The sequence below is a fragment of the Lipomyces doorenjongii genome (assembly GCF_038497915.1).
Source record: "Lipomyces doorenjongii strain NRRL Y-27504 unplaced genomic scaffold V1508scaffold_92, whole genome shotgun sequence".
Lineage (NCBI taxonomy): Eukaryota > Fungi > Ascomycota > Lipomycetes > Lipomycetales > Lipomycetaceae > Lipomyces > Lipomyces doorenjongii.
In genome coordinates this window covers 27,729-49,615 of record NW_027118159.1, presented here as the reverse complement: position 1 = coordinate 49,615, position 21,887 = coordinate 27,729, and the positions used below count along the sequence as shown (strand labels likewise).

Below are 21,887 nucleotides of genomic sequence, written 5' to 3'. Positions count from 1 at the left end.
CTATCATTTCTATAACACTGATAGCCTATGAATTTATCCCAATAGTCCTTGTTTATTCGCCTCTTGATACTGTTAGTCCTGTACTTACCGCTGCTGGACGGTGAAATTGTGCAATTGCCGACTTCCTATTCTGGTACTAGTTGTGCTGTGCCTAAATTTAATGGCCCTAGCCCACTCACGCAACTTTCGTGTTTCTTGTACCGTATCCGCTCCGGCGCTGTGACACTTAAGCTTTTTGGCGGATGTGCGCAAAATAAGTGTGCAGAGTGTTTGTCAGATACGCCCAGAACAAGGGTGAGTAACTGTGCAATGCTTTAACAGATGTGTCCGCAGTAACTGTGCAGACTACTTGCCAGAAGTGCAAACTCTGAATTCGCGCCTTCGCGCTCAAAACTCTAAATTCGCGCCTCCGTTTTGTATACTGACCGGCCACCCTGACCGAGGCGCGACTTTTACCCTAGCCCGTGCGGCTCTTTACTATACAAATTCGCGCCTCGCGCCTTGGTTCAGCCACCTGAACTTCACTTTACATATGTAGGTTTAGGGTGCCGGCACCCAACTGCGGCTCGTTATTATGGAGTGTCGATGCTGTTGATCCCTGGTCAAACCCCTGAACTGAAGATTATATTTACACAGTATAAACTCCAGCTTCGTCGCGTCTCCTAATCTTCTTAGCTAGGGATTATCTTCATATATAGAACGGCCTTGGTAGGATGGAAACAGGGGGAGCAGTTCAATTTAGTTACAAATTATCATATAGCAATTAAAAATATACCATTTAGATTTTTTGTAATTAACCCAATTTATTAATACATATCTCTCCATCAACTGTAGTCACGCGATCCTACGTTGACACATACGTATGCGACACAACCATTCCCCACTACGAACCCCTAATAGTATCATTCTCCCGTCACTAAATCCTCACATAGTATGATTTCCCACTACAGCTTTACCGAACGCACATCTACCGATTGCAATACCGCATTGCCTCCAGCGGTAGACAAATAGAGGCCATCGGAAGTCATCGATGGGAAGATCAAATCAGATATCACCGCCTGGCCTTCTCCGCCGAAGACCTCCACTGAACATTCGTCCACTAAGACTCGCAGTTGCACTACTCCGCTTGCATCAGGCTGCAAAGTCTTAGCATGAACCCCGCCCGCAGCTGGGTCATACGAGATATTACCACTCGAAGTGCGATCGACTTGAAGTTGCGCGCTAGACTGGACGTATCTGATAACAGTCTTATCGGTCCCTCCCACGCGGACTGCGAGAGATAGTGTCGAGCCAGCGGATGGAATGTAAGAAATACGGATATCAAGTGCCTTACCATGAATGTTCGAAAGCAGTGTTTGCCCAGGTACGAGGGTTTGATTTGTTATAAGGGTGAGTGACGTACCAGCCGCGTCTAATTCGGTGATCGGCTGCTGGAGAAATGTTAATTCCCCGTTCAGCTCCTTAAGCGTTAATGTGCGAGGGAACGAAAGCATGCCCTTCCACGTATTCGTCGGCGGATTGGTACCGTAGCTATTCATAACTGAGGCGAGAATCCTACGCCCATCAGACGAAGGGACGTTTTCCCAACTCAGGGCTCCATCCCAATCTCGTCCATAATCAAGCCACAGCGTGTCTTGAACAACTGGGTTCGCCGTAAATACTGTCCCATCGAATGATCCTGTAATTCCCACAACTCCGTTGCCACCAGCGGGAGACCCATTCGCGGGAGTAAAAATCAACACCCAGGTCGTCTGTGTAGTACCCTCGATGGGGAGCTCAAAAAAGTCTGGCACCTCCCATCCGGTAGCTCCACTCGGAAATCCGGGAATACCACTTGCGGTAAGGTCATGCTGCCAAGTCCAAGTTTTTGTATCGGGAGATGTCCAGAAAGTCATTTTGTCTTGCCCTCCATGTGCTAGAATCATGACCCATTTCCCTGTTGGGCCGTAAAAGAATACTTTTGGGTCCCGCGCCTCCAAACCTCCCGATATATCGTGCGGTGATTCCTGTGTCTGCGATATGATAGGGTTTCCTGCGAACTTAGTATAAGTCGCCCCTTGGTCCAAGCTATAAGCAAGTCGCTGATCTTGCACTCCGCTAGAAGGAAAGTAGCCGGTGTAGAACGCAAGGTATGGCGGATTCGCCGTCGTGCCTAAACCAGATTCATTGTCAACGTCGTACCAAGAAGTTCCCGTAAAACATTGAACACCATTCTCGACCGGAAGCGCAACCGGTAAATATTCCCAGTGGAGTAGGTCGTTGCTGGTTGAATGTCCCCAACTCATGTCACCCCAAAAATTTCCGTCTGGGTTGTGTTGAAAGAAAAGGTGCCACGTAGAGCCGATTTTGATCAGTCCATTGGGCTCATTCATCCAGTACTCTTCTGGCACAAAATGGAAAGCTGGGCGAAAATCGTAGGGCGCTGTGGATGTAGGGCTAGCGCTAGCGGTGGTTCTCGTGCTTGTAGTCAGGGTGGTACCAACCGAGGTAGTGCTGGTGGTGCTGATGGTCGCGACAGTACCGGTGGTGGTTGAGCTGGTACTAAGAGAAGTACTTGGGGTGGATGAATCATAAGCTGAATCAAGCACCGTTGCATTAATCGTGACACTATTTGTACTTCCCCCTCCGGAGAAAAGCCGGACATCAACCCCATTGTCCCCAGGAAAGATTTGGGCGGATATCGTGACCTCACCCTGACCTCCAAAGACTTCAACGGAGGACCAGTCAAGAAGAATGCGCATTGTGACTTGGCCATCAACGGCGGGCGCCAAAGGAGCAAAATAGGTATTGGGAAATGTCCCGTCGAAGCCAACATTTCCAGATACTGTTCGATCAACAAAAAGCCTCTTTGTGCTAAAGTCATAGCCAACTCGCGTTTGTTGTGATAGGTCGGAAGTTGCCCTGAGAATTATGCCGAACTGAGATAAGGATGACGTTGCAACTCTGTCTGAAAAGGCCACTGTGATATCTAGCAATTTCCCGGAGGGTTGGATGAGCTGGTTGCCTTCAGCCACTGTATTGAAGCTGTTAGAATATGTTGTTGTCTGCAGACTGGTCCAGTTTGCCGTAGGTTGCTGGATTAGTCTGGGCCGGTCGTCGATTGTCTTGAGCGAAAGCTTCCGGGCGATTGATAGCATGCTGCGCCATGGAGAAGTAGGGATCGCGCTAGCGTATTGCCAATTGTTCATCCACGCAATACCGATTCGATTTGTGGATGATAATCCATTGAATGTTGTTGCAGCGTAGAAGTCTGGCCCATAATCCATCCAGTTGGGCCCATATGGCACAATTGAAATGTTTGAGAAGGAAATTTCATCGATCAGAATGTGCCCCCAGCCAGTCGTACTACGATCAACAATCTCGATGACCGCAGATTGGCCGATCAGGTCCGTGACGTCCCAGGTTGTTGGTGTGAGCTGTTCTGCATTCGCGCCTGTAGCTGTTCGTACAACCTGGCCTTGTACCATCAGGTTGATACACTCTGTGCCCGGAGCATTGCCACCACCGATGAGAAAGTTAATTTTCTTCTGAGTTATGGTGAAAGTGGGGGACGTGAGTGTTCCAATGGTAGCATCTCCGCTCAAGAATGTGTTGACGAAGTTACCCATATACCCAGTCACAGTCTGTTGTCCTGCAAGTGTGCCTTGGACTGGCCCTGTCCCAATCAAACCCCCGGTAGCGGTCCAACCCAAGTCCGCAAAAGTGCTAGTACTATTAAAATCCCAAGTATCGCTAGTATCACTGCGTTTGCGGAGCTTGCGGAGCTTGCGGAGCTTGCGGAGCTTGCTGGTGCTGGTACTGCCTCTGAAGGTAATCTGATCAATCAATATGTGTCCCCAGCCACCTGTTTGTTGATCCACGATCTCAAGAACAGCACTTTGACCCATCAGGTTTGTGACATCCCAGGTTGTTGCTATGAGTTGTTCCGCATTAGCGCCTGTCGCCGTCCGTACAACCTGGCCTTGTACCAACAGGTTGATGCATTCCGCGCCTGGAGCATTCCCGCCACCGATAAGGAAATTGACATATGGAAGTGATATGGTGAAAACGGGGGACGTGAGCGTGCCAGTAGTAGAGTCTCCGCTTAGGAAGGTATTGACCAGCTGACTTCCAGCATATCCGGTGACGGTTTGTTGTCCGGCAAGAGTCCCTTGAGCGGGAGCAGCCCCAACCAAACCTCCAGTAGCAACCCACCCGCGAGACGCGAAGTCACCGGCACCTTCAAAATCTTGAAAGATGATGTTTGCAGTCGCGGTGCGTGTGAAGGTAATCTGATCAATCAATATGTGTCCCCAACCACCTGTTTGTTGATCCACGATCTCAAGAACAGCAGTTTGACCCATCAGGTTTGTGACATCCCAGGTTGTTGCTATGAGTTGTTCCGCATTAGCGCCTGTCGCCGTCCGTACAACCTGGCCTTGTACCAACAGGTTGATGCATTCCGCGCCTGGAGCATTCCCGCCACCGATAAGGAAATTGACATATGGAAGTGATATGTTGAAAGCGGGGGACGTGAGCGTGCCAGTAGTAGAGTCTCCGCTTAGGAAGGTATTGACCAGCTGACTTCCAGCATATCCGGTGACGGTTTGTTGTCCGGCAAGAGTCCCTTGAGCGGGAGCAGCCCCAACCAAACCTCCAGTAGCAACCCACCCGCGAGACGCGAAGTCACCGGCGCCTTCAAAATCTTGAAAGATGATGTCTCCAGTCGCAGTCGCAGTCGCAGTTGCTGTTGTCGTTGTGGAAGTTATGGACACTGAGGTAGTGGTCGCAGTTGCTGTTGTCGTTGTGGAAGTTATGGATACTGAGGTAGTGGTCGCAGTTGCTGTTGTCGTTGTGGAAGTTATGGATACTGAGGTAGTGCTCGCAGTTGCTGTTGTCGTTGTGGAAGTTATGGATACTGAGGTAGTGGTGCCAGTGGATGTATGTGCCGAAGGCGGAGAGTTAGAATCCGCAACAAATATAGTTCCATCAAAGGTTCCCACAATATACTGCGTTCCTGAGCCAGTCACTCCAGGGGGCCCGCCAGGGTTGAGCCCGATTTGCATAACCCATTTGGTGTTTGCGTCATCTCCGTCAACAGCAAGTGGAAAGAGGCTAGGGCACTCCCAAACACCTCCTACTGCATTCCAAGGCCCAAACTCGCTGGCATAAGTCCAATCCTTAAGGTTTGGGGAGGTGTAAATAAGTAATTTATGGAGTTGGGCCAGCGAAACCACTGAGATCCATTTCTGGCTTGCTTCGTGCCAGAACAGGAATGGATCTCGGAAGTTTTGCGATTGGCCTCCATATGGGTCGGGAGGGTTGAGAATAACAGGATTGGCGGCGTCGTAAGTTGTCCATGTCATGCCTTCATCCAAACTGTAGGCAATTGACTGCGCTTGCTGGCCGCCGTTGACTACCTTCCCACTGGGGAGGTTCTGGGATGCAGGGTACTAAGGCCCAAAATCGTTAGAGTAGCCGGCTTTAAGGGCTTCAAATACTTACATAGGAAGTATACATTGCAACAAATGGCACCTTTCCACTGGTACCAAACCCACTTGTGTTCTGGGTATCGGCGACAGCAGAGCCAGAGAAGAACATCTCAGTGATTGTACCTGGGTAGCCGCGAGCGAGGAGGGCAACAGGCTGGTGATTCCAGTGAGTCAGATCAGTGCTGGTGGCATGGCCCCAAGACATAGCTCCCCAGGTATTTCCTCCTGGGTTGTACTGAAAGTACAGATGATAGATGCCATTGTAATATAAAAGTCCGTTGGGATCATTCATCCAGTTTACAGCGGGAGTAAAGTGATACTGAGGGCGGTAGAGCTCATTGTATGTTTGAGCAAGTGCTGCCTGGAACAAATGGAGACCAAGAGTGAAGGCTATTGCAAGCCGGAAAGCCATCGCAAAGAGAAGAAGTCAGACTCCTGTAAAAAAGGCAAGGCGAAGGAGACAGGACTTGTTAATGCTCAAATATTCTGAGTTTGCGGAGAAGTACTAGCTTTTATAATTATTTTGTTTGTCTGGTTTGACATCGCCAAGATGCACCTCCGAAGTACTCTTGAGGGTGACATCAATTCCGCAACTTTCACGGAAGACTCCCTTACTCTCATACGCAAGTAAGCATTAGCCAGTCTGCCAAAGCGTTTCTCAACCCCAGGCTAGGTTTTAGCCAGTAATTCTACCGGATATGACATATTGTTCATTATACTTTGCCCCAGGATTACTTTCCGCGACGACAAGTCCGTAATGGGCAACTTCAAACCCCCCTCGCATACTGCCTATACGCCATGCACGCTATGTGATGTGAGACGTCGGGACTCCAATCAAGAGGATATTGGCCTGACTCTGCGTGTCAAAAGAGTTTACGCGGGATGTGCCCCGCACAATAAACCGCTCACAGATTTTGAGATGTTGGGGCGTGGTATCTTCCCCGCAACTTTACGAATGATCTCAAAAGTTGACGGTACCGTAATCGTACCCACCCCTAGAGTGAACACACCTTGATCCCCACAGAGCCGGTGGCTTCAGGATAGGCAACTTGTTCGTAATACGCCCTAAGCTTTGTTGCAGACCATGCGTTTGGAGGAAGCGATCGAAAGTAAGATAGACACTGTTCACGAACATCTTCATCGTCCAACGCTGATCTCCATTTAGTGTGCTTGCCACGCTTGCTAAGGGAAGGAAAGATCAGTATGTTCATATATATCTTTGCCCATCCTCTGATCACTCGAGACATATATAACCCCCTGTCAAAATCGATGACAACGTTTGATGAAAGATAGCCAGCACTAGATCACCCCACACATGTCGCAAGACGCCGCCAGTTCGAGTGGCACTATTGATTATTGACAATGCGAGTTTATGGTTTGAAGGGGTTTCAGCTAAAAAGTAACGTGCTGAGATACGGGGTCGGGCAGATGGTATCGGTGCAGTCATTCAGCAGGAGTCCGAAGTTAGCTTACTGTGTTGGGTAGACATTTCACAGCACGAAGGACAGATGATCAGGGTCCAGTCGACCAGCGCCGCACAGTGTACCCCACAGGGCGAGGGCGAGGAGAGAGAGCTGTGTCCGCACTAGTCCACATCAAGAAAGGCAGGACGCAGCCGATGAACACGGATGCAACTAGGCTGTCTGGATACAGCGGAAGGCATTGTGGCAATACAATTAATTAATCTGCTTACATGCAGCAAAAGTGGTGAACTAACTTGGAAAAATTGGGACTAACCCCACAGTTCCAATGTTGAACTAAGACACGTGCGCCACGCCGGTCTGCACATTTCAAACTCTATTAGTAACACGCCCTGGCGCCAAGTCAGTGCAACGTTAATTAAGTTCATCACCGAGGCAGCGTGCAGGAACAATCCCCGCATTTCGGTTGCCCTCCCCTGAAGGCAAATGCGTCCAATACGCCACGCCACCAGTAAGGGTCAGTGTTAGGGTCAGTGTAGAAGGTTCTACTTGGGACGCCATGCAGGGTTAAGGTCGGTTTGGGTTTCGATGCCATAGGCTTAGGGTTAAGCCGTACTATTTGCACCATCGTTTGGAGAGGGCAATTATTCTGTGAGGCACCGTACAGGCTGGGAATTTGCAGTTTCAGGGTCTCTGGAAACGTCGTCATCCGACGATAGGTCTGTCAGTCCTTGACAGAGAAAGTCTATGGCTAGCTGCTGGTTGTGTCTTTTTTTACCCCGCATCGTGGAACCTGGGGTCTACAACAATGACCGTCTCTGCATGATCCTGTTCGTCTATTAGTCGCATGTGGAATGAATTGCGGGGCGGACTAAGCAGAAGAACGCCTAGTCCAGGTGAGGGGATCTATCTAACCAGCCCTCTACTTGCCCGACACCAAGGGCACCCAGCCGCCTGGTTGCTCGCGTTGCACTTGGTCTTTGCTGCATTGAACAACCGCGCTAGCTTCGCAACCTGTCTTCGCAATTGTCTAAACATAGTAATCATGTTGGGCGAGATCCTCTAGTCTAGGCGGGGCCGCCCATCGACTCTGGGCCTGTCGTAACATAGTCCGCACCCTCCTCCGGAAATCTTCCAGAGTTCCTTTGCACTGACCTGCTGCTCACCACATTATACTGCAATGCTGATGGTTGGTGCCAACGAATTTTGCTTGGTTTTTATCTGCTTATTTCTGTTCATTTTTTTGCTTGCTGATTTGCAAGTTTTCTCCTCATTTGGCTAAGAAGGCCGAGCTTTTTCTCCTCAATTTCTTGTCCGATCCTGCCATTTCCGTACTAGGAAGACCAAATTTCTTGTCCGATCCTGCCACTTCCCCGCTCATGGACAGAATACAAATGACTTATGTCTACGCTGTCAGGAAAAACTTGTCCTACACAAACGAGCAGAACCAATCTTCGTTGCGAGGCAGAGAGCCATGGTTGCCATAACCACTTGCGTCTTGACAGTGCTGGTTGGTTTTGGCCATCTGGCCCGGGCCTATTACACTGAGGAGTACCCGTCCGCAATTCACATCTCTCCGGAGATGAACTGGATGAATGATCCAAACGGACTTGTATACCATGACGGCAAGTGCCACCTGTTCTACCAGTACCACCCCAATGCGACTACTACCTGGGGCTTCCTGTCCTGGGGCCACGCCGTCTCGACCGATGTCGTGCACTGGGAGCACTTGCCGATTGCGCTCGAGTGTGAGTCTGATTCCAACAGGAACGTGTGTAAAGGCTCAAGGCTGTATTTCTAACAAGTAAGAGTTACACGAAAGGATTCGATAAAGAAAGAAAAAAGGGAAGAAGAGAACGGAAAAACTTCACGGAAAACTTTTACTACGATACGTGACTCAGGGGTGTAGTGAGCCAACGGGAAGAAGGCGTACGCGTAGCCAAGCCATTTTGGGGCGTAGCCCGCGACAACGTGCTGGAGATGTGTTTCTCTGGCTCCGCCGTCGTCGACGTTGACAACACGTCGTTGCTGTTCCGGTCCACAACAAGAAGGGCTATCGCGGCAAGAAGAAAAGGTATACGAAACCCATGATTGCCATCTATGATATTTTATTTCAGCGGGGATGGAGGACAGAACCGTTGAATCAGTCTCCAGAAATTGGAGACCTTCCTTTGAGTCCATTGTAACTAGTGAAGTAGTTGAACCACTAACTTCTTAACTTCTTAGTCTGTTCAGTGATGGATCACTAACCAAGCCGTGCAACAGACTAGGCTCCTGTGTCGAGGAACACATTAAAGTACGCTCGACTCTCTGTACTGAAAATTCCTAGCTAAGGATTTTTGTTTATGTCCCGTTGGGAGTTTTGTCTAGTTCTCTAATAGAGAAGGACTTTAACTAAGAGCTATCTGAGAGTAAATTGATAGCCTGTATGAGAGGTAACAGATGTGTATTGTGCTCTCCCATGTATGGTACAACTGCAGGCTGAAGCCCCTCTCCCACCCACAAACCACAAACTGGTTATTTTCTGCCAAAATGGAATTATGGCTGCCCATACATTAAAATTACCAGAACAACACTTAGGGCAGGTAGCCAAAGTGCCGAAAGTGAGTGCACTCCCAACAACTACGTGAAAACCACTTTATTTTCAACAATCTATACCAGCAACTACCGTACCGCACACACCGAGCCGGGCGGCGCGGTCATTCGCGAGGGCCAGCAGTCCCAGTCCATCGCGTACTCGAACGACGATGGCCTTACCTGGACCCAATACGAGGGCAATCCCGTCATCGAGTCGCCGCCGCTAGGGTACGAGGACCAGTGGAACCAGTTCCGCGACCCATATGTGTTTTGGCATGAGCAAACATCCAAGTCGATCATGCTCGCTTTCCTGGCCATGAAGCAAAAGCTTCTTATCTAGTCATCGACAAACCTAAAAAATTGGTCGTTGGAGTCTCTTTTCGGGCCCGAAAATGCGCGATTCAGTCAATGTGAGTGTCCGTCCTTGTTTCCGCTCCATGTCGACGGTTCGAGGTCGAACGAAAAGTGGGTCCTGATGTCAAGGTCTTATGATAAAGACTATTAAATGTATTGAATTACTAGGTGAGCTAATAGAAGAGCAGTATCGACAGAGCAAAAGAAAACAGACAGGAAGCAGCAACTGGGGAACGGCGCGTTTATGTGATGTTCCTTGAGGCATGGGTGGCTCAGCCACCTACCATGGTGCCGAGGCAAACCAACAAGGTGCCCCTTCCCCACACGTGTTATAACAACCGTTACCAGGCCAACGCCCGGTCCTGACACCTGATGATGGCAATCAACCCTGGCGGTCTCGTTGCCGCGTCCGGAACGCAGTACATTATCGGCGAATTCGACGGATCAATATTTGTCCCCGATCAAGCGGACATTTATGACTCTACCCAGATCCCGCCAATGTTGCCTACCTGATTCGCTTACTATATGTATGATACTCAGACCTGGATATTTTCTTCACTCTTAGTCATGCCTGCACCTGGAAATATGCCATATGTTCCGCTGTGGCTAGAGCGCCCTGGAGTCTTCTAGAATTTCATAAATACATCCACGTACGTGAACATATGCTGAAAATAATCATAAATGCAGTATTATATTTTGTTGATATGTGTCGAGCAAGCTGTGACAGTATCGGCTAGTAATGCGAATGAGAGTGAGGATGTGTAAGGAATCTACGGGGCTTGTGGCGCTCGTGCCCAAAAATAAACATTTGCGACAAACCCTGAAGTTATGCAATGACGTATGATAACCATAACTGTTGCGGCGAACATCATCTGCGATACACGATGACATTCTTTATGTGTCGATTATAGGTTTTAGGTCGTGTTGTCATTGATGTACATGTACACGTATGCTGACCGTAGGCGAAGGATAAAGCAACGCCGTCCTTCCTCCTCTGCCGTCAGATAATAATATTCTAAAACGCTATCTAATTGCTCACCCGCAAACACTAGTAGTGGTCAACATCGGACTCCTGCGGGATTCCTGACATTATATTATTATCCCTGTGATATCCGCGTCTGAGATAACACATTAAACCGCACGACTGGACACCGCTGCCGAGGGTGACGAGTACATTGATTTTGAGCAAACTAGTTGTTTGCACGAACCGACCGAAATCCATTGTAAATTCTGCTAAAATGGTGGACACGAACGAAATCCCTCAGGATGCTCTTGTAAGTATGCTTGCTGAGGTCCAAGCGATTGTAAGTCAGCAGAACGAGGCGATGACCGACAAAATGCGGAACGACAGGAACAGCTCAGCCGTCAACAGGAGGAAATCCAACGATTACATCGAATGGTGATCGATGGTTCAGCACGAAACGCACATCGAGGGAATACCGATACCCTCGTAAAAGCCAAGGTACGCGAGCCGGAACCTTTCGCTTCTGGCGACCGTTCCATTGGATATTGGCCCGACTCTGCGTGTCAAAAGAGTTTACGCGGGATGTGCCCCGCACAATAAACCGCTCACAGATTTTGAGATGTTGGGGCGTGGTATCTTCCCCGGGTTGGTTCACTGAGATTTGCCCCAAACCGCTCACAGATTTTGAGATGTTGGGGCGTGGTATCGTATCTTCCCCGCAAGGTTCACTCGCGACTATCCTGAAACAGATTTAGGGTTGGCATGACCGAAAACAAGGGTCCAGGAGACAAATAGACCATCGGTAGGGCGAGGCTAATTTCCCTATATTTCTTATTCTACTTCGCGGAGAAGGATTCTCACAACACAAATATGCACGCAGCGGGAAAATGGCCCTGTTGCCATTCTTTGTGCATACCTATACAGGAAGTGAAGCAAGGAATTTTGAACTTGATAATTCTTAGAGAAACTACAAACAGCGGCAAGCAAAATAAAGATTCTGGGGAATTAGGTTCAAGTGCTCCCGATCATGCGTGGCTGCATCCTAATTCTGATTCCCTCTTTCTCTAAGCTTGGGTAGTGGTTGCGGTTGGCTACCGCTGTCGCTTCCGATGTCCGCGAGATATGTGAAGATCAGCACTTAGTGGGAGATCCCGAGAATCACTCTCGGATTTCCAAGTCCTTGAACGTCGATCTAATAAGAAGGTGATACCGATACAGCTATGCGAATCGGCAAGCTTCACTCTTTGTGCAATATAGGTTATTGAAGTTTTAGCCTTTCGCCCGTCTTGCTGATTAATCCCTCCTGTGCCCAATAACCTATTACAAGATCTCGACAAGATAATACGTGTGTCTTACGTTCCCTTTGCACTTCTTATCGTATAATCAAGAAGCTCAACGAATAGTCATTTTGCTCCACCAGAGCTACATATAGGTAAGACAGACTCCCAAGCTCATCTTTATCACATTTTCAAATCCACTAAACTGACTCTCCCTTTTGTTTTGAGCATGAACCTTCTCCAGACTAATCGTCCCACGTCGAAGAAATCTTACGGATCTCAACCTGGACATTCTGGGTGCTTACTCCCGTGGAGAAGATCTCAGCAAAGGTTGCCCTATCACTCGGGAATATCTGGGTAGTCATTGTAGTTTCGCCCTGGCCTCCAAAGACCTCAACACTGGACCAGTCCACGTAAATCCTCAGTTTGATTTGACCTTTGGCATTAGCAGCCAGCGGAGCGTAATACGTGTCTGGAAATGTGCCGTCAAATGAAACGTTACCAGATATACTCCGATCGATGAAGAGTTCCTTGGTTGCGAAGTCGTAGCCAACTCGTGTCTGTTGCTTAAGGTCTGGGGTAGCCCGAACAATGATTCCGAACTGAGAAGATCCTACGGCAGCTGGTTCTCGGTCAGAGAAGCTTAGTTCAATCTGCAATGCCTTTCCAACGGAGCCCAATGACTTTGTCTCTTTCACCGAAGACCAGGACCGTTTTAGGGCCTTGCGGCTCACAATGGAGCCCCAATTCTCCGTGGGGACCTGCACCAGAGTAGCCTTCCCATTGATCGTCTTCAGTGAGACTCGTCGGGGGAGCGACATTGCACTGCGCCATGGGATGGTAGGTATAAGTCCACCGTATTCCCAATTGTTCATCCAGCCAATAGCGACTTGCTCGTCTGAAGACAGGCCCCTGTAGGCTTGGGCAGCGTAGAAGTCTGGGCCCCAGTCTACCCAGTTTGCCACCTGGCTTCGCGCCATGGAGTTCGAGAAGGAAATTTCATCGACATTTATATGGCCCCAGCCACCGGTTGAGGTGTCAACAATCTCAATCACGGCAGTCCGGTTTAGCAGTGAGCTGACATCCCAACTCTGCCAGGACAGGGTCTCGCTGTTGGTGCCCGTAGCGGAACGCACGATTTGGCCATCCACCTTCAGGTGCACGGCTGTATTATTGAAGTCATGGCCGCCGCCAACAAGGAAGTTGATGTATCTCATAGAGATGTTGAAGAATTTAGAGGTGAGTGTTCCAGTCGTTGCATCCCCGTTCACGAATGTATTGACGAGGCGCTTACCCAAGTAGCCGGTCACAGGGTTTTGTCCAGGCCAGGCGCCTGTGGCTGGAGACTGACCAATCAAGTCTCCAGTAGGGGTCCAACCAAGATCAGCAAAGGTCCCCACACCTTCAAAGTCTGCAAAAATGATGCTGTCGCTTGGCGGAGGGGTGGTCCCTGAAAATAAACCGTCGGCGTCGGCGGTGAAAGAGGTTCCGTTGAAATTTCCAACAACGTACTGAGTACCCGAACCAACGGTTCCAGGGGGTCCACCAGGGTTAAGTCCGATCATTGCGACCCATTTCACGTTGTCGTTGTGACCATCGACAGACAGTGGGAAGATATTCGGACACTCCCATACCCCGCCGACGGCATTCACGGGCCCGAATTCACTGGCAAGAGCCCAGTTCTTAAGGTCTTTAGATGTGTAAATCAGGAGCTTGTGGAGCTGTGCCAAAGAGAGGACAGCAATCCATTTCTTCGTCGGTTTGTGCCAGAAAATAGCAGGATCACGGAAGTTCAGGAACTGATCGGAATATGGGGCGGGAGGGTCCAAAATTACCGGGTTCGCCGCATCATACGTGGTCCAAGTCATGCCGTCATCCAGACTGTAGGCAATGGACTGGGCTTGCTGGTTCGCTTGAACTGTCTTCCCGCTTGGCAAGTTCTGAGCGTAAGGATACTAAAGAATAGACGTCAGCCACATCAGCGCCAAGAAGTACGATAGTATGGGCAGAAAACCTACGTAGGAAGTATACATGGCAACCAAAGGCGTCTGGCCACTGTGGCCGAAACCACTTGTATTGTCAACGTCAGCCACGGCAGATCCGGTGAAAAACATCTCAGTGATGTTGTCAGGGTAGCCACGGGCGAGGAGGGCGATGGGCTGCTGCTTCCAATGGGTCAAGTCCCGACTGGTGGCATGCCCCCATGACATGGCACCCCACGTCGTTCCACCCGGATTGTACTGATAGAAAAGGTGGTAGATACCCTTGTGATACAAGAGGCCGGTGGGGTCGTTCATCCAGTTTTTAAGAGGAGTGAAGTGATACTGAGGACGGTAGAGCTCATTGTACCTGGCCTTTTCCGCAGACACAGCTTGAAATGCGCCGAGTCCTAGAAGAAGAAGAAGGGCATTAAACATAATGAGCATGGCGAAATCCTAGGAGCGACCGAGGTGCTCGTGGGTAGGGAATTTGGCAATTGGAAGGTTGGGTTGTGGCAACCCTAAAATTTGTCTGCCACGAGCAATTGCTCTAGCATTTGTATTCTCGTCCATGACGGAAGAAGTGGCAGCAGCTTCGGAAAAGCAAGTGAGGAGAAATTCCTGAATTCCTTGGAAATGAGGAAATGAGGAGAAAACTCTGAGATCGGCAAAGCACAGTAAGCATAGACGCAGAAAAAAGAAATTAGAAAAAACCAGGAAAATAACAAATTCATTGGAGGATCGAGCAAACTGCAGTTCCGATGATGCGCTAGATCGGGAAGGAAGGATGTCAGTGCGAAGAAATGTGCTCAATTTTGGTTAACTTAAGATTGGTGGCCTATGAGCTGACGACCAGAGCTGAGTGTAGGCAGACGATGATTGCAATGTAGTAAGTTTGGGTTTGCTCGTGTTCCTGTGAGAAGTACCGACGGCGGCCGACCCCGCCCAAAGAAGCTACTATTTTTAGAGTATGGCCAAGCTCGTTCTCTGTCAAGCAATGTCAAGTTAGCAAGCCATTTACTATAGTCAAGTCAGGAATATACACAAGTAATACGGTGACGACACAGGAGGCCAGGTACTGTCACGCTGGTTTGGTTACAATTCCCGTATTCGCCGTATTTGCTCGATGCACCCCGCCTCTAGTTCGATTCTAAAAATTTTATTCTTTTTTGACTTAGGGGATTCGGCTAGGCATGGGGAAAGAGGGGTAGGCCGACGGGGGCCCGCGCCCGGGCCGCCATTCCTGACAGATTCTTGAGGCAGGTCGACCCAGCCGAGCTTGCTGTGAAGCTAATTAACCCCGGATAGTAGCTAATAGCTCGAGGTGCACCAATCTGGCATTACTGGCTTCAACAGTGTAAGGAATCTAGGGGGCTTGTGGCGCTCGCCCGAAACCGTAACATTGGCGACACACGTGAGTTTATGCGACTATGATGCGATAACCATATATGCTATCAATTACGTATGATGACATTCCTTATGCATCGATTGTAACTACGTATGATGACCTTCTTTATGCTTCGATTATATGTTTTAGTTTGTATTGTCATTGATGTATATGTATACGTATGCTGACCCTAGGAGAAGGATAAAGCAACGCCATCTGTCCTCCTCCGGCCGTCAGATAATAATATTCTAAAACGCTATCTAACTGCTCACCCGCAAACACTAGTAGTGGTCTACGTTGGATTCCTGTTGGATTAACAGTCTCTTCGAATCGGGACGGTGCAGATGCGACGGTGGCTGCACATATGGCGGGGTGAATGAAGAGGCTGGATAATCTAAAAGAAATGTAGCACGCCGGCGGCAAGAAGCCCACATGAAGTTGGATTACCGAGTTGCGTAGGGACTCCGCCGAACGTGAACAGATGAAGGCAAGAGATAACTCGTCGATCAGGGTCGCGCATTGTTGGCCACCTACTAAGTTCTGCTCGGCCGAGTGTAATAGTAAGTTATTAATCTCAGTGACAATAATAATGTCACCACACCTATCAACCCCCGCCCCAAGCTATGGAAACGTGCGTCTGCAGACCCCGCACTTTTTGTCGCCCATCGCCAACCCGGGGAACCCAGCTCACAGAAGCATCGGTAGTTCTCTTTCAGAGGGATCGCGCGGCCTTTCATCCTCGGGACTCAGACCCCTCCCGTATGCGCCCGGAACACTTCACGACCAGCAGGAGCCTACCAGACGACCCCTACGAGGAGGACAAGGACAAGGACAAGGAGAAGTAGAGGACGACAACGACAACCATTCGCCGAGTCGAATGTGTGCATGCATTATCGTATCAGTTGCCGGTTGTAACGGACAAAAATTGCTCCGACTGGGTGGGGCCGGGAACCGGAGAAACCCCGCAATTTCCACACGCCACACGCGTGTCGCACGCACCACGCCACGCCTCTGTATTCATTCAGCGAAATTTACGCTAGCAAACTCTATTAGCGTCAATGCCCAGCGTCAATGCCCAGCGTTTTTCTACTAGCGCGGAAAAACAAAAATGCAGAGGTTTTTTTTCGAGGGAGGCCAATGAATGTCACTGTCTAACTGTTGAGTTCAGTCCTCGCGGGGCCGCCATCAGATGCTCCCCAGCAGTATTCTCCACAGACTGCTACAGGGTTCAATGACTCCGGCACTACTCGGTGGCATTGCTGCCGCTGCACTTTTCTGCCACGATGCCCTAATAAACTATAAGAATTGGCGACTCCCCTCAATTAAGCTGCACTTCATCTCTATCGGTTTTTCTTTGGTACCTTTAACCTTTGGTACCTTTAACAGCTGAACCCTGATACTCATCGAAATATGAAGCTCGCTCTTAATGTGGAAAAGCCTGCTCAAGGCTCCTTCTGGCCTGCTATCGTAGTTGCTAGTTTCGCCTGCTTCGGCGGTATTCTCTATGGCTACGACACTGGTTCTATCAGTGGTATTATCGCCATGGACCACTTCAAACATGTCTTCGCTACCCGGCACGACGCTTTCGGTGCACCTTATCTTACCTCTGGCCAGACATCTTTAATAGTGTCCATTCTATCTGCCGGCACTACAATTGGCTCATTCTCGATGTCCCTGGTTGGTGAGATCTTCGGACGACGAACGTATAGTCTATCTATTTGATTTGATGACTTAAATAACCGCGGTTAATTAACTTTAAATTAGAAATCTGATTATTGGATGCGGCGTTTTCGCCCTTGGTGTGGCTCTTCAGGCTGCGGCTTCGTCAATTGCCTTATTTGCTGTCGGTATGTTTTGTCTCGACGAATTCTTTTGGCTCCATGTCGTTTGGCTAACGATTTCGACTAAGGACGGTTTTTTGCCGGTCTCGGTCTGGGATTTATCTCTGCTGTCGTACCTCTTTATCAGTCTGAGGCTGCTCCGAAATGGATTCGTGGTTCGATTGTGTCAGGTTACCAGTGGGCCATTACTATCGGTCTGTTAATCGCCAGTATTGTCAACAATTCCACCAAAAATCGTACCGATACTGGAGCTTATAGAATCCCTATCTGTATTCAGTTTGCCTGGGGCCTGATTCTGGCAATTGGTATGTCCATACTACCTGAATCGCCAAGATATTTCGTTAAGAAAGGCAAACTCGACGATGCACGCAAGTCTCTCGGCCGGCTAAGCTCTCTTCCACCTGATCACGAGTATGTGAGCGAGCAATTACTGGAGATCCGGGCCAACTACGAGTACGAAATGTCTTTCGGCAGCACCAGTTTTATCCACTGCTTCACGAACGAAGGTCGTCAATTGTACAGATTGCTCGTCGTCATGACGGTTCAAGCTCTTCAGCAGTTAAGCGGTATCAACTTTATCTTCTATTATGGCACAGATTTCTTCCAGAAGTCTGGAATTACCAATCCGTTCATCATTAACTTGATCACCAACATTGTCAATGTCGTTACAACCCCACCTGGCATGTACGCGGTTGAGAGGATCGGTCGTCGCCGGCTTTTGTTGGCGGGTGCGGCTGGCATGTGCGCATCTGAGTACATTGTTGCCATTGTCGGTGTCAGTGTCAATTCTGTCGTGGCCAACAAGGTCTTGATCGCTTTTGTGTGTGTGTATATTGCATTTTTTGCCTCCACTTGGGGCCCTGTAGCCTGGGTCGTCACCGGGGAGACTTTTTCCCTTCGAACTCGATCCAAGAGTGTTGCACTTTGCACAATGTCAAATTGGATCTGGAACTTTGGTATCGGATATGCAACTCCTTACATGGTCGACTCTGGTCCCGGTAATGCAAACTTGGGTGCCAAAGTCTTCTTCATCTGGGGTACATTCTGCCTCACTGCCGTTATATTTGTCTACCTATTTGTCTATGAGACCAAAGGTCTATCGCTTGAAGATGTTGACGAGCTATATGAGAAGATTCCTGGCGCCCGTCATTCCGCTTCATTTGTTCCTACTCATATGGTAACTGAGGATGCCAAGAACGCTGAGGCCGTTGTCGATGCTGAGAAGACAGGTGGACTTCAGATTGAACATGTCTAGTTTCGAAGATATTGTTGTTTTAGTAATGTTAATGCCAGTGTGTGTCAGAACCTACGATAAGGACTGGTAAAAGATATGGGTCGAGTACGAGACAAAGATCTAATTGGGATAGTATTGACAAAGAACGAGAAAAAGAGAAGGAAAGAATAGAGGGAGGAGAACGGAAAAAGGCCGTGCCTGCCGGGTGACTGGCTGCGTTGCGCGAGATAAGAGATAAGACGCTTTAGAGTATTACCTTAACAGTGTGGTTCTGACATGACACCCGTCCTCCCAAGAATTCGTCCTCGAATGCTATAAAACCAATATCGAGAAAACCAACATCAAGATAAAGACGGCGAACATCGCGGTAGAGAAACAATAATTAATGGTAGAAGAAAAACGTAAGTAAAGAGGATGCATAAAGCAAAGATGGAGACCCGTGATCTATTAGAGGTGCGTCCGTGGTTAGATGCCGGTCAGCGGCTTGTCCGGCCCGACCGGGCACGGCGGGTACGCTGGACCGATTGGATGGGTCGTAGATCCGTATCAAGGATGGGTAGAGGTGGATGGTCGGGGTGTCGGAGAAATTCGTCCACCTTCTCGGGACAGTTGGACAAATGCCACATGGGTTCCCAGGTGTTGTCTGTGTTGTTCTCGTATCCTTCCCATTTGACGTGAAAATAGATCTGGCCATGGCCGTCTGGCATATCGCGAGAGGCGTCAACGATCGCGTGGACGTTCCATTCTAGGGCGCCGTCGGTGTATGTCGGTGTGGTCACGTCTTCGACGGGAAGTTGGCCTGGGACGGGGTCGTGATAGGCTTCCAGTAAATCAATGTGAAAGACTGGGTGTATACGCATGTGTGCAGGAAGGTCGAGCTCGTAAGCGTTGGGATTGATGACGCGCTTGATGGTGAACGGTCCCTCCTTTTTGTGGTCCAACTTTTTACAGGGTCTGGAAGAACGGATATTCCTTAAATTGAGGTAGACGCGGTCGCCGGCGTGATATACCTGTTCCTTGCGCTGGCGATCGAAATGCGTCTTATTCATTTGTTGGGCGTGGGCGAGGTTGTCTTTAGCGATTTAGTGGACCTCGCGCATGAACGCGGAGTAGGAGGCAGCAGTGGCATCCGTGATTTCTGTACCGGTGTGCTGCTCGGTCAGTGGGTCGATGTCCGCATCATATCCGTGTTCGAGGAAAAAGGGAGAGAAACCGGTGGCGGAATGGCGAGAGTTATTGTACGCGAATTCTGCTATGTCTAGCCAATCTTCCCAGTCGTCCTGAAAATAATTGATAAACGCACGTAAGTAAGCTTCAATGACTTCGTTAACCTCTCCGTCTGGCCGTCAGTCCGGGGGTGGTAGGCCGTTGAGAATCTCAGTTCCATCCGGAGATCTCGGCTAAGTTGCTTCCAAAAGGAGTTCAACCAGCGACGGTCGCGGTCCATAACCCACGCGCGCGGGACGCCCTGGGTTTAGATAATCTTTCGAGCGAGGACCGCGGCGGCCTTCGCGCTGAAGCCTTCTTAGTCGGCGCTAGTCGGATGCCTTTACCGAAGTGGCAGATGTGAACTTGTATAGCGTCGTGACCCTGTCTAGATGGAGGTAAGTCGGTAATCAGGTCAAGGCCCACGCGGGACCACACTCGGTCGGGTATGGGCAAAGGTCGTAGCGTGCCATAGGTGGGATGTGTGTCAGGTTTATTCTTTCGGCATTGCTGGCAGCCCAGGCAGTATTCGTTGATATCTGTCTTCATCTTCGGCCAAAAGTACCGTCGTTGCGTGAGTTCTAGGGTCCGCTTTTGACCCATATGGCCGGCCAAAGGTCCATCGTGAGTGCGCTGAATAACCTGGGTGCGCATCCTGTCGGGGACATAAATTCGGCCATCATACGTTAAGAGTCCGTCCACGCAAACCCAACAAGGGGACGGCCGCTCCCTCATTGCTATTGCCAGTTGATCGGTGGTCAGGGCGTGGCGAAAATCGTCGTTAATATCAGAGCCCAACGTCAAGGCAGCTAGCTGCCGGTGGGCAAAACGTAGGAAGTCGTGGGGTGGGTCCTCTGCCGTGGGAAGTGGTAATCGGGCCTGCGGGACCCTGAACCCCGGTTAAGGTTGAAGGAAACGCCTTAGGGCTGAGTAACCGCCTTCTAGGTTAGGAGAACAGAGAAAACTTGATTTAAAAGATGCATATTATCGGATCAGAGTAAAAGCAGGCGACGAATGGAAGACCGCTTTCAGAACGAGATATGGACATTTTGAATTTCTGGTAATGCCGATGGGTCTCACGAATGCGCCCGCTGCTTTTCAATCCTATATAAACCATGCACTACAAGGCCTCGTGGATCGGGTTTGTATTGTCTACTTGGACGACATTCTCATCTTTTCAGAAACAGAGGAAACCATGCGAAATATTTGGCACAAGTGTGTCAACAATTGCGCGAAGCAGAGCTATATGCCAAACCATCCAAATGTCAATTTTATAAAAAGGAAATTAATTTCCTTGGGTTTGTCATTAGCACCGAAGGAGTTCGCATGGATCCGGAGCGCATCAAAACCATTGAAGAATGGAGGAATCATCCCCCGAAGACATTCCACGATCTGCAAATTTTTCTTGGCTTTTGTAATTTCTATCGCCGTTTCATTCGAGGTTACGCACGCATCACACAGCCGTTGACGTCCTTACTCAAAGGCAGCAAACAGGGGAAGAAAACGGGCAATTTCAGGAGAGAGTGGAGCTTAGCACAACAGACAGCATTTCTGGAAATTTTGGGTGCCTTTACAACAGCACCACTGTTGCGCCATTACGATCCAGACAAACCAATTCGAATAGAGACTGATGCATCAGATGGTGCCCTTGGTGCGATTCTAACTCAACAATTTGACGGACAGTGGCACCCGATCGCATTCTTTTCAAAGCAATTCAAAGGTGCCGAGATCTGTTATAGTACTCCAGATAAGGAAATGATGGCAATTGTTGAGTCGTTTAAACATTGGAGACATTACTTACAAAGATGTAAGTACACCATTGAAGTCTTAACTGATCATCGCAATTTGCAGGCGTTTATGAAACAATCACGCGGGTTCAGGGTCGACAAGCACGTTGGTGTTATTATTTGAACTCCCTATGTCATCAGATATCGCACAGGCTCCACAAACCCGGCCGATGCGCCTTCTCGGAGACCTGACTATATGGCAGAAGCGGCCACAAAGAGCATGCATCATCGACGGAGGTCCACAGGACAAAACAGTCTCAATGAGGCGGCCCATAGGGCGAGTGAAGATGAGGCTGATCACCTGCTCACATCGTGGGGATTCAGACAATCACGCGAAAGAGGGCCATGAGGGCCACTGAAATTGAAACGCCGTGGGAGAAGTCTACGAG

At 49.3% G+C, this 21,887-nt stretch overlaps 4 protein-coding genes across 4 annotated transcripts; 2 read left to right on the top strand and 2 right to left on the bottom strand.

Annotated features, from left to right (window-relative positions):
• Positions 1-828: 828 nt before the first annotated feature.
• On the bottom strand, positions 829-5,883 carry V1508DRAFT_452633 (extracellular endo-inulinase inuB; the record flags this gene model as incomplete). Its single annotated transcript, XM_066942523.1, has 2 exons — positions 829-5,432; positions 5,485-5,883. The coding sequence occupies 2 exons, from the start codon at positions 5,881-5,883 to the stop codon at positions 945-947; spliced, it is 4,887 nt and encodes a 1,628-aa protein (XP_066792961.1). The 3' UTR covers positions 829-944.
• A 2,483-nt stretch (positions 5,884-8,366) lies between these two features.
• Positions 8,367-10,142, top strand: V1508DRAFT_452628 (glycosyl hydrolase; the record flags this gene model as incomplete). Its single annotated transcript, XM_066942522.1, has 2 exons — positions 8,367-8,640; positions 9,478-10,142. 2 exons carry the CDS (start codon positions 8,367-8,369, stop codon positions 9,807-9,809), a joined length of 606 nt encoding a protein of 201 aa, XP_066792960.1. The 3' UTR covers positions 9,810-10,142.
• Positions 10,143-11,861: 1,719 nt separating this feature from the next.
• On the bottom strand, positions 11,862-14,673 carry V1508DRAFT_392531 (extracellular exo-inulinase inuE). Its single transcript, XM_066937960.1, has 2 exons — positions 14,083-14,673; positions 11,862-14,019 (listed from the first exon to the last, which is right to left on the bottom strand). Exons 1-2 carry the CDS (start codon positions 14,488-14,490, stop codon positions 12,310-12,312), a joined length of 2,118 nt encoding a protein of 705 aa, XP_066792959.1. The 5' UTR covers positions 14,491-14,673; the 3' UTR covers positions 11,862-12,309.
• A 1,968-nt stretch (positions 14,674-16,641) lies between these two features.
• Positions 16,642-18,785, top strand: V1508DRAFT_426159 (general substrate transporter). The gene is made up of 3 exons (XM_066941531.1): positions 16,642-17,133; positions 17,195-17,277; positions 17,340-18,785. Exons 1-3 carry the CDS (start codon positions 16,841-16,843, stop codon positions 18,524-18,526), a joined length of 1,563 nt encoding a protein of 520 aa, XP_066792958.1. The 5' UTR covers positions 16,642-16,840; the 3' UTR covers positions 18,527-18,785.
• The last annotated feature ends 3,102 nt before the right edge of the window (positions 18,786-21,887 follow it).